Source organism: Podarcis melisellensis (assembly GCF_964234715.1).
Source record: "Podarcis melisellensis genome assembly, chromosome: 6".
Lineage (NCBI taxonomy): Eukaryota > Metazoa > Chordata > Lepidosauria > Squamata > Lacertidae > Podarcis > Podarcis melisellensis.
In genome coordinates, this window is record NC_138538.1 from 72306229 (window position 1) to 72317830 (window position 11602).

Below are 11602 nucleotides of genomic sequence, written 5' to 3' on the forward strand. Positions count from 1 at the left end.
CTTTGCAGGCGGGTAGGGGAACCTCTCTCTGCCTTGTCGGCCAAGTGACGTGTAACGCCTGCGCGCTGAGCTCGGCCTTTTCCCCCAGCGCTACAGCTTGTGGACGTTTCGCTGCGCGGCCCCCGGCCTAAGCGAGAGCGGACAGAACCGAGAACCATGGTCAGTACCGGCACCAAATGGGCCAGGATGGGAAGGGGAGAGTCGGCTCCGCTTTCTCGAACCCCGGCTGCCCGCTTCCTCGCCCGCTGCCGGCCGGATGGATTCGGATTGCGCAGCTGGCAGGCCCGGCTGCGGAAGCGAGTTCCAGCGTGGCCTAATGGCTACAAGCAGCCGCCTTTAAGCCGCTGCCAGTAGAAGGGCCGCGGCTGGTGCTCCCCCCAAACACGACTCCCCGGGCCGGTTTCTTTGGGTCCCCCCCCCCGCCTCGGGTTCCCCCGTTTTGGTTCCGTTTGCATTTCCCGTCTTCGGTCCGCCCGCACAGCGCCTTTTCCCCCCGCGCTCCGACTTGGTTGTATTTTCTCCTCCTGCCTCCCAAAATCTTCCGGCCCATGAGCGCAGCAGTGGCGCAGGGTCGGCCCTTGCGTGTCTGAATGCACCCCCCCCCAAGGCGTGCACACATGACTCCGGGCCTGTCTTCACGATAGCTGCGCGATCGGGAAGCGGGGGTGGGGAGGAAGCGTGATGGGTAACTTGCGGGTCAAGACCCACGCCGTCTAAAGGCGTTGCGGGGAATTGGAGGGGAGAGTCTCGAATCGCAGGTCTCGCGTAAAGCAGCGTCCCTCGTTTCTGGAAGCTTTGCGCTGTGTTGTGTCCTGGGGGGTCAGGCGATGCCCCCTTTGGTCCCGTTTAAAGACTGCCTTGGAAGAGCCACATGTCTCACCGCGTGCAAACTTCCACAGCACATCAGTTTCATCCCGACTTCGTCAAATACGTGTCACTGGCAAAGCTGGATTTGCTGGCATGTGTGTAACTTGCTGAAAGGCGGGTTCTAGAGTTTTAGCTGCCATCCCAACCCAAGGCTTGTGGGAAGGGCCTGTGGACCTGTCTCGTTGTTGCCTATAGGAAAATGTAATGATGCCAAGGTGTGATGACTTTTTGAAGTAAGGCAAGGTGTTGGTGGGATAGTTTTATTAACGTCTTCTCCCCTCCAGTGGATGGTCAGCATAAATCCTTCAGTTTTGGGAAGACTTGATTTCCACATTGCCATCCAAACACCTTGCTACTCGCTACTTTCAAACGTAGTATTTACTATATTTTCCCCATCATTGCCATAAATGCTTTATGTAGTCCAATTGTAGTTACTGGATTCTGGAAAGCTTTGAAACTTTAAATGGCATGTTATATTAAAACAGTAAGCGTTTTATAATTGAAGATGAAGGTGTCATTAATGGGTGCTAAGCACTTTGCTACTGAGCAAGTTTGAAGACTTTGCTTTCCTCTGCATCACAGCCATAAAGAAGTCTTAAGTTTATAATATGTGTTTTTTAGGCTGTGTATCTGTATAAGTGTGCGCACTTTTCAAACACATTTCCATTTTTCTCCTTGTTGACTTAAGTTCCTGCTATCTTCACCTGTAAGATGGTTATGCAAACATTTTTGACATTAATGTTTCTGTGTCACATTTATTCAAGGGGTTCGTGAAAGTTGTCAAGAATAAGGCCTACTTCAAGAGGTATCAAGTCAAATTCCGAAGAAGGAGAGGTATGTTTTATTTCTTTGCAAGCTTTCAATAAATTAGATGGATGTGGCCTTGAACCTGCAGTTTCTAAATACATTCCAACCTGTCACCTTTCTGTTTCAGAGGGAAAGACTGATTACTATGCTCGTAAACGTTTGGTGATTCAAGATAAAAACAAGTACAACACCCCTAAATATAGGATGATTGTACGTGTCACCAACAGAGATATCATTTGCCAGGTAAGGTCTCCTTTCTGTCCTTGGTTGTACTGCTTTGCACTTCACAAATTTCCTTCATAGAAATGCCTATGTAACATGTACATAAGCCTTTATAAAGGAAGAGAAGAAGCTAGTATTTTTCTAAGGTAGTTCTTAGGCAGAAACTATTCTAAACTCCAGAATAGGCCATTTCCTGTGACAATACTTCCTTTTGTAGGAAAGCAAGACTTGGTAATGGATTTGAGGTGTCTTGAATGTTTTTAAAATAAGCAAAATATGCCCTTTATGTTACCATCTCAAAACATTTTTTCAACCCCTGGAATTCTTTGCCAGTTATATATATTACTAAGTATCCACAGTTCCTTTTTGGCTGTTTCTCAGAGGAGCTTATTGAACAAAGCAGGTTCAGTTGACTCCAAGCTCTGCTTTCTGCTACTTAATTTCTGATGTGCTTCTCTGTGCAAAGATGCATGTTGCATCTCAAAATGTTCAGCATGCTTTCATTAGGAACAAAAGAGCTACCAGCCTGTAGAAAATGCTGAGAGTGAAGGTGAAATCATTCTTTCACAAATCTTCATGTCGCATTTTCTTTTAACTGTTCTATTAGTTCTTCTAAAAATCTTCCCCTGACCCTTCCTGCTTATGAGAATCATGTAGAAAAGAAGCAGGGAACAAATTGCTTAGACATTTCTCAGGCTATTTAACTGGCTTGGCAACCAATAAGTGAGCATTGAGAATTGTAGTTTTGCAAAAGGGCTAGGAATCACTAGTATAACTCTCAGTGCCTTTCCCAAACTAGAATTTCCATGGTTCTTTTGAGGAAGCCATAACTTAAATTAGTGTAAAATCAGTTTTAAACTTAGACTGCATGTGTTGCATTTCTGAATTTGGTAAGGACTGACACAAATTGTCAGAATTCCATTTTGAGTGTAACTTCTGATCTTGGATAAGTGTATGTCAGTGGTTTTCAAAGCTGTAGATCTTTCATCATGTGAGTGTGAGATATTTTATGCTTAATTTACCTGTATTTGGAAGACAGGACTGCTGGACAGCTTTTTTTTTAAAAAAACTCACTTCAATATCATTGGCAAAGTTGCATTAAAAAAAATTATTAAAGATTTCTTGGTTTACAAAAGTATGTGCGATGTCTCTTTTTCAGGTTACATTTTCTACAGATGTGTTACATTAGGGAGAAGGGGGGGAGAGAGGTGGAGGGGGAAATGATGAGTGGAGTCAGGTCCGGTGGTAATGCTTCTATTCTACTTGGCAAAGTTGCATTTGATGGCTTGCTGTTGTAGACCCTTTCATGCGGAAATTGCCATGTGCTAAGTAAATCTTCAGAAGTACTATTGATTTCCAAACCTATGAATGAAACAGGTTTCTTTAGTCTATACATCTCTTACTTTTTGACAACAGTGTTCAAAAGTCTTTGCAATTTGGGGTGCAAAAAAAAAAATGGACTAAATATGTATATCATCACTGGCAGTCTTTCCCCTGTTATATTTTCATATTGGAATGCCTTGGAAAACCTGGAAAAGGTTAAGCATGTGCCATACAGTCCTGAGGAACCAGCTGTCCTGGATGAGAAGCTGAGTGGCAAACTGTCCTGGTCTTATAGCAGCACTTGCTTAACTGCCCTTATTGCTGCCGCCACCATTCTTTGTAGTTGGATAACTAAAATGCAGGACTATTGTAGCTACTTTGTATGTGTATTCTCCCTTTCTCTATGGCTTAAAGTACCAGTACTTCACAGTCAAGAGAGTCTCAACATGTCCCTCTGAGGGCATGGGAAAGGAGGAGCAGGGTCAATAGATCAGCGGTAGGGGGCAAGGTGGGAACTGAGCAGATGATGAAGGGAGAGAATGATTTGGTCAGTGTTTTTTATAAGGTTTTATTATTCCGACAAAGATCTGGCTGTCGCTGATAAGTGCTTTACTTACGAAACTCACTCATGCTCCTTAGGTAGATATACAGTGTTTACAGACATTGTGGGTACACTCTGGTTTGGGGGAAAACCATGGGGGAAGGTTGGCACTACAGGACTGCTGACTTTGATGGCACTCCTCCCAAACAGAGGGAAGACTGCAGTGAATTAATATTGCAGCTGTTGGGTTGGAGGTCGCCCCCCACTAACCTTGCTTTTGTCATCAGATCGCATATGCCAGAATTGAAGGCGACATGATTGTCTGTGCCGCATATGCTCACGAGCTGCCAAAGTATGGAGTGAAAGTAGGCTTGACCAACTACGCTGCTGCCTATTGCACAGGCTTGCTGCTGGCCCGCAGGGTATGTATCTATTCTGAAAAATCAGAATAACATCTGCACCAGCTTATTTGACACAAATTAAGACACAATTTACAAATAATGGAAATTTAGGGTTTTATAGCACTGGCTTAAAGTGTATGTCTGTAGGAGGTGGGATATGCACATCAGCACTTACCCAGTCTGTTTCTGTTTTAGTCCTCAAATACAAACCTGGGATTTTGTATGTATTAAGAGGGCACCTTGTAAAATGAACTGGGCAGAACGTTGGGTTTGGGTGTGTGTGTGTCTTGTGCTTCTGTCATTTCAGCATATCGGCCACCAGTTACTCCTTAGTACTTGATGAAAGTAAAGTTACTTTCGCAGAATTCTTATATCAGTGCAATTTCTTTAATGCAAGGTTCTATTTCCCTTCCTCTGTAGCTCTTGTTATGTTCTCCCACCTTTCAGCCACGGCTTTAAAGATTTCCTTGCAGTGTATGTGGTAGAGGTATGACAAGCTCAACTTAAATTTAGTAACTTAGAATTCTCCACATTAAGGTGTTATCCAAATGGCAAATCCCATGCTGAAAATGGGCTGGAAAACATTTTGCTGACTGTGGTCTCAAAAAGTTGCTTCTGTAGAATCACTTGTGCACACGATTGACTCCTAAAAGATTGTTGGTGCATGAGTTAATGTCTTTAAAATTACCATATTTTTCGCTCTATAAGACGCACCAGGCCACAAGACGCACCTAGTTTTTGGAGGAGGAAAACAAGAACAAAAATATTCTGAATCTCAGAAGCCAGAATAGCAAGAGGGATCGCTGCGCAGTGAAAGCAGCGATCCCTCTTGCTGTTCTGGCTTCTGGGATAGCTGAGCAGCCTGCATTCACTCCATAAGACGCACACACATTTCCCCTTACTTTTTAGGAGGGAAAAAGTGAGTCTTATAGAGCAAAAAATACGGTAATAGCTTACCATTCTGGTCACAACTGGCCCTTGGAGTGGGTTGCAAACTGCCTGTTTTTCTGTCTCATGCTATGTGGAATGTTTCGCCGAAAGCCTGTTTTGGTCTCCAGTGCAGTAGATCTATGAAGAAGAACTTAGACCTCTCTGCCTTGTTTGTTGCAGCTTCTGAACAAATTTGGCCTTGATAAGATCTACGAAGGTCAAGTTGAAGTGACGGGTGATGAGTATAATGTAGAAAGCGTGGATGGGCAACCTGGTGCCTTTACGTGCTATTTGGACGCAGGCCTTGCTCGCACTACCACTGGGAACAAAGTTTTCGGTGCTCTGAAAGGAGCTGTGGATGGTGGTCTTTCCATTCCACACAGGTAACCCCCCCCCCCCCCCGGACTGATAGTTCAGGCACTTCCTCTAGAAATGGAGATGTCTTTGTTTTGAAATTTAAATTCAGTATATTTAACTTTCGCCATTGGTGGTGGTGGTGCTTAATGCTACTTGCTGCATCTTAAGTCACTTGGCCCTGGGTATGATATTCCCATTTCGGACTTCACTTGCCGCCGCCTCTCTACCACAGTCTTCCACATACCAGACGCTCAGAGATATGGCTCATATGATAATTACCACCATTCATCATTTTGACAGCAGCAGATTGTACAAGCAATACCCAGAAGAGTAAAACAGGTTGTCGTTTCTGCTGCCCCACCAAAAAAAACCTTTATTACAGTCCTCCGTAATAATTCACCTTTTTTCCTTCTTGTCTTCAATCTGGCTGCTATGTGATGATGTCCCACTGACTTGAACATGTTGTAGTTGGTCCTTGGCATGTCTATGAGAGAGCTCAGTGTTTCAAGACGGGACTGATGGCGGCTGAAATTTCTGGCTGGTCTTGACTGATTTTTGCTTAAGAAATGCATTCTCCCAGATGTTAACGAGGGTTCCTCAATTCATGTCTGACAGTACCAAACGTTTCCCTGGTTATGACTCGGAGAGCAAAGAATTCAATGCAGAGGTCCACCGCAAGCACATCATGGGCCAGAATGTTGCCGATTACATGCGTTATTTGATGGAGGAAGACGAAGATGCTTACAAGAAACAGTTCTCCCAGTATATAAAGAACAACGTGACGCCTGATATGGTGAGATGCTTGCTGTTCACAGTGACCGAAAAAGCAAGTACTAAGAGTGTGTCTTTTGTCGAACTGATATTGCCGGCAACAGACACTTTTATGGGAAAATGCTAGCAAGTATCTGGGATCTTTCAGATCTCAGGCCTGGTATCTCTGTGTTATGAGCTTTGCACATCCCTGAAAACATCTTATTAAATAATGACCTATCATTCCATTTGTAAATCCACCACAAATACGTGTGCAGTTTCCTGACTGCTTGTAAATTCCCTGGTTAACTCCTAAATTGTCTTCCTTTCTGCTGCTTAAAAGGCTCAAAGCTTGCTCAGACCTTTGGAGTTCCTGTTTGATGAGAGAGCATCTTGATGATAGTAGCCTTGGATTGGGAAGCAGGGGGCAGAAAGCGCTGGGAATTCAGTTGGACGTGCACAGTCAGAGGTGCATGAATTCCTTCTTTCTTGCACTGCTAATTGGATATGAGGAAATGAGTCTTAAATCCAGCCTTGCAGGTGGCCACTCATACATCAACAGCACTCTTGTTGTGATTCACAGATAAAATTGCTGATATGCAAGGCTACTTTAAACCATGAGTACTTTGGTTTGTGATAAATTTTTAGCATAATTTGCCCTTCAGAGGCAATGCATTTGTTGTATTAAGCCATTTGGTGTACTTGGGAACTCCAGAGCCCCTGTGGAAATTTTGCTTGCCTGAGTTCATGGGCTGGTAACCAAGAAACTGTTAGGTTGGCTGCTTCAGAGTGGTTAGAAGAACAGGTGTTCACACATTTGCAAAATCATAATTTATTGTTGAAAGTAAAATGCAAGTTTCCTAATTGGAGGTGTTAGTCCCCACCCCCTCAGTTGATTTGGAGGAGGCTGAAAACCTCTGGACCACATAGATCTCTGTTTGTGTGTGTGAAGTTAGAGCCTGACTAAGCTACTTTTGCTTCTGTGAAGGAATCAAAACATTCAAGTGGCAAAGTGGCTGACTGCTTCTTGTGAGGGATGTTGGTACTCAGTGGTCAGTAGTCCCAGCCTGCTTGAGTACTGAAAATTGTAAAAACTAACTAGTGCTGTGCATATGATGGATGTTCATACACAGGTGTTTCCCGCTTCCCACTTCACCCAAATGTGAATTTGCCCCAAGTTCCTCTGATTGTAGTTCTCTTTTATAGGTACTTAAACGTTGGAAGAAAGGTCATATGCATGAACTCCATATTAATTTGTGCATTCATTCTGTGTCCTTATCTAGAATAGTTCTGGGATATGTAGTTATGACGACATTGTAAGTGAGTTATTTTTAAAACATTACTTCCTATAATACATGACAGCGTGGGGGAGAGTGCCAAGTAAATTTTGGTCAACATGTACAAAATGTAAAACTGATTTCTAAAATCCTTATTTCAGATGGAAGAACTGTATAAAAAAGCCCACGCTGGAATACGTGAAAATCCAGTCCACGAAAAGAAACCCAAGAGAGAAGTCAAAAAGAAGAGGTGAGACGGTCATTTTCTCCTCCTGCAACAGAAATGTTTGTTACTGAAAGTGCTGTGCCACTGAAACTTTTTGAAATGCATTAACACTGAAAATTGGCGAATACTAGGATAGGAAGATTTCTTAGTTTTGTGGCAGGAATTTGCATTTTCAGAAACATTTTGGCTTATTGGGAAGCTTAGTGTTAAAGCCCTGTGTGTTTTAACAGCTTGGGCTAAATCGTTTTAGGCTTGAGGGTTGCATCCAAGCTGTTAAAGCTCCTCCTGTGTTGCAGCCTCCTTCATGAGCTTGGTCCTGGCAGGAGGTTCTGCCTTTGCAAGCTGGGTGCTGCTTATGGACCTTAAGATCTCTGCTTAATGTAGATCAAAACAAAAAGGGATCTTACAAATGGTAGTACTGGCAGTTTGAATATGAGCAGCTGTAGAACAGAACTGATGACAATTCATTCAGTTTGTTATCACTTAACATGTATTTCATGGGCTGCTCTTAATTCAGTTGCAGGAGAAAAGCAGCAGTTCCACTTAGTTCCTATGATCGTTCTGGCCTGCTTCATAGGCCAGAGGTGTTTTGGCTACATTGGTTATTAGTGTTCTTCAGTATGACAAACACAGAGTTTTCCATTCTTCGTTGAAATTTATTGTCTCATAGGATAGTGGTTGCTTAGTTTTCAAGTTAATAGAACACATTTTGCTCTGGGAATGTCGTCTTAACTTTTAAATCACCTTGTATCCTACTCTTCTAGGAGTCTCCCACAGGCACTTGTAAAGCATTCATTGGTCCCTGCCATGTTCATTTGCCTACCTAGTTTAGTTAGTGGTGAGTGTAAATCTCACAGAACTTGGATGTATTCCCGGTGGACCTGCCAGTCTGTATTTGGTATAAATTAGCAAATCTAGCAGTGAACACTTGAGTGATGGAATGGGGCCATCTTTCCTTGAGGGTCTTGAAGGGTATTTGAGGGAGGCAGTCATACATGTGAACAACCTGTGGCTTTAGGGGCCACATGCAATATTTGGCTAAATTTCAAAAGTCCCAGTTAGGTGATCTTTGGTTCTCAGCACAGCAAACAAGGGCTCCCCATCTCTGCACTATATCCTTGGCTACAGTTGAGTGATTTGAATTATTTTATGCAGCCACATGAGAAAACTTTCCCCTTCCCTTCCATGTTAAGACTCACATCAGGTAGATTTAAATATAGTTGGAAAATTAAGCCACTGCAGAACTGATAACCCCAGAAATTGGGGGAGGGGGAGACAGTGACATGGTAGGTCCTCTGCTGTAAGCACATGATGCCGAGTTATAATAATCCTGGCTTCTGAGGATGGACTGTGTTGATATACTTGCTGTTGGAGTTATAACATACAGGCATGTTTTGAATGATCTGACATTCCTGGGAAGAATGTCACTGCCTCTCAATACCTGACTAAGTTACATGGTAAAATAAGATAGCCCTGAGTGGCACAGTGATGGATTAAAAAGGTAAACAAAATCAATGGTAGCCTGTAGAGTGGCACTTTGAAATAGTAGGTTGATGTCAAGTTTTTCCTTAAAAAAAAAAAAAGATTTTTCATAAGGCTCATGCCTTATGCTTGACACATCAGCAACACTAACCCAATCTCTTATTTGCAGGTGGAACCGTCCCAAGTTGTCCCTTGCCCAGAAGAAAGACCGTGTGGCCCAAAAGAAGGCTAGCTTCCTAAGGGCCCAGGAGCGTGTGGCTGATAGCTAAGAGGCCTTCCATAATTTTCTATGGAGATGACAGAAAAGAGAATAAACTTATTGAACCAATGTTGTAAAGCATTGACTTACTGATGCTACATCATAGCTGCTGTTGGATAACTGAACACCTGCTGGCTTCTTCTTTTTACCTGCTTTATTCTTTTATTTAAAATACAGATTCCACCCCTTTGCATTTATATCCCTCTTTTCTTCTGCCAGGGAGTCCAAGGTGTCATAAGTGTGGTTTCTGGGCAGTTAACCCATCTTAAGTGCTTAGCTTCAGGAAAGTGGTGATCTCATGTGGCCTTCAGACCATGTGAGAAGATTGGAGTTTGCTTCTTTTGCATGTGTTGGGCTCTTGTTATCAAGTACAGATTAATTATGGAGAGTGATTTCTGAGCCAATCAGGACAAAAGCTTTAAGGGACACTACCCTGTTCTGTCCAACTTCCATAGCCTAAATTAGGGCTTTCTCAAAATGGAACCTTGAGAGGGATGCAGTTCAGAGTGGCCCTTGCTCCATCATGGAGTCTGTTGGTGCTTAGTTGACTACCTCTTTGGATATTCAAAGTCCACTTTCTTAGTCCATTCAGGTCTTGGAAATGCAAACCAACCCCAATCCCTCAACTGGGTTCAGCTCTAGGAACAGTAGTTGTTTTTCCATGAATTTAGCATCACTCCCAAGCCTTAATGACATGGTGCCAGTAGGGGAGGAGGAAAATGGGGTGGGCTTTAGGGAATGGGACTGGCATGCAATTATGCTTGCTGTATGTGTGCATGAAGCATCTTCCGTGTTGCTTGTCTAATTCAGTCAAAGTGGCAGAACAGGTGCTTTGGAGAAGAATGTTGGCTCTCTTTTTAAAACAAACACAATCCCTTCTGTGGGGTAGCAGGCACAGTTCTAACATTTGAGATACGAGCCATGGCGAGAGATGGTAGCACCTTCCTCTAAACCAAGCAGTCCATCTTAAAATATGAGTGGAGAGTTGGAAGAGTCAGATGGCAGCACTCAGTGGGTCTAAGTCTGAATCCAATCCACAGGCCTGACAAAAGGAAAGTTGTGCTGTGAATACTTGTAAAAGCAAATGTGTTAGAAAAACCTGCCTACTTCCTCACATGTTCCACTAAAGAATGGCGTGCTGTTAGACCTTGAAGAAATTATAATGTTAAACACAGGAAGGATAATCTGATAGATGATTTAAGGGCTAGCTGTGCCAGGACCAGACATAATGCCCAACCATCTAGCAGATTTATCAGATTTCTTCTGGGAAGAACACAAGACAAATTTGAGAAACTTGCCCAGTATCAGATTCCCTCTACATTTCTCTGTAACAAGACTTTCCTTATCCACCTCATCCCTGCTGCTGAAGGTGAGCAGTGTGACACAATAGTTGATGTTACATGAGACTTTGGGTGTAGTCCCTACTTTGCCTAGGTGCCTCTTTGTTCCTGGAGCAAATTGTTATCTCGGAGCCTCAGTTGGGAGAATAACGCCATGCAGCAGCTGACTATGTACTAATATAAAAGGTAAGTCCAGTTGGCACTGAAATGTCATCAAAGGGGCCAAGCAGACCTTGCTGGGGAGATCATTTCATTGATGAGAGCTGCAACTAAAGTCTGTCTCCTCATTGCCACACCCAGCATCCCTCAGAGGTGAGACCTGTGGAGGGCCTGAGGATCTAAGGGTCCAGGGAGGTTCATGCTGGAGAGACATTCCAGAAGAGAATGAGATCCTGAGTCATACGTCACCTGTTAAAACCAGCACTTTGAATGGGTGTTGGAAGCATACAGGCAGCCAGTATAGTTGCAATTGGTGGTCTATAATCCGTTCACCTCAAAACTCAATAGGCAGCCTCATCTGCACTATGATTCATTCAGAGAATTTTCAAAGGCAGCCCCATGTAAAGTGCACTGCAGTCCAATACTGATGCTACCCAGGCAAGGGTACCCCTGTCCAGATACAGTAATGATTGGGCCACTAGGGGGCAGTACAAACTAGTCATGACAAGAATTTAAGTTGATCTTTGAAGAAGAGAGGTGAAGTAGCATATTGACTTAATGGATTTCATGGCAGTTCAGGGTTCCCATTGATTAACTGGCAAGGTCTACTGTGAAGCAGTTTAGACTTTGATCTGTTATTTCACTACCAGATCGGGTAATG

General features: G+C 43.4%; 1 protein-coding gene across 1 annotated transcript; it reads left to right on the forward strand.

Annotated features, from left to right (window-relative positions):
- On the forward strand, positions 1–9511 carry RPL5 (ribosomal protein L5). The gene is made up of 8 exons (XM_081914295.1): positions 1–159; positions 1632–1701; positions 1802–1917; positions 4048–4182; positions 5272–5474; positions 6064–6241; positions 7637–7725; positions 9353–9511. The coding sequence occupies exons 1-8, from the start codon at positions 157–159 to the stop codon at positions 9450–9452; spliced, it is 894 nt and encodes a 297-aa protein (XP_081770421.1). The 5' UTR covers positions 1–156; the 3' UTR covers positions 9453–9511.
- The last annotated feature ends 2091 nt before the right edge of the window (positions 9512–11602 follow it).

Bases quoted from the DNA above. Each gene is read 5' to 3' on its own strand.
- RPL5 (XM_081914295.1), top strand. The intron at 1,702-1,801 runs GTATGTTTTATT...TTTCTGTTTCAG, and splicing joins CAAATTCCGAAGAAGGAGAG to AGGGAAAGACTGATTACTAT. The intron at 5,475-6,063 runs GTAACCCCCCCC...CATGTCTGACAG, and splicing joins GGTCTTTCCATTCCACACAG to TACCAAACGTTTCCCTGGTT.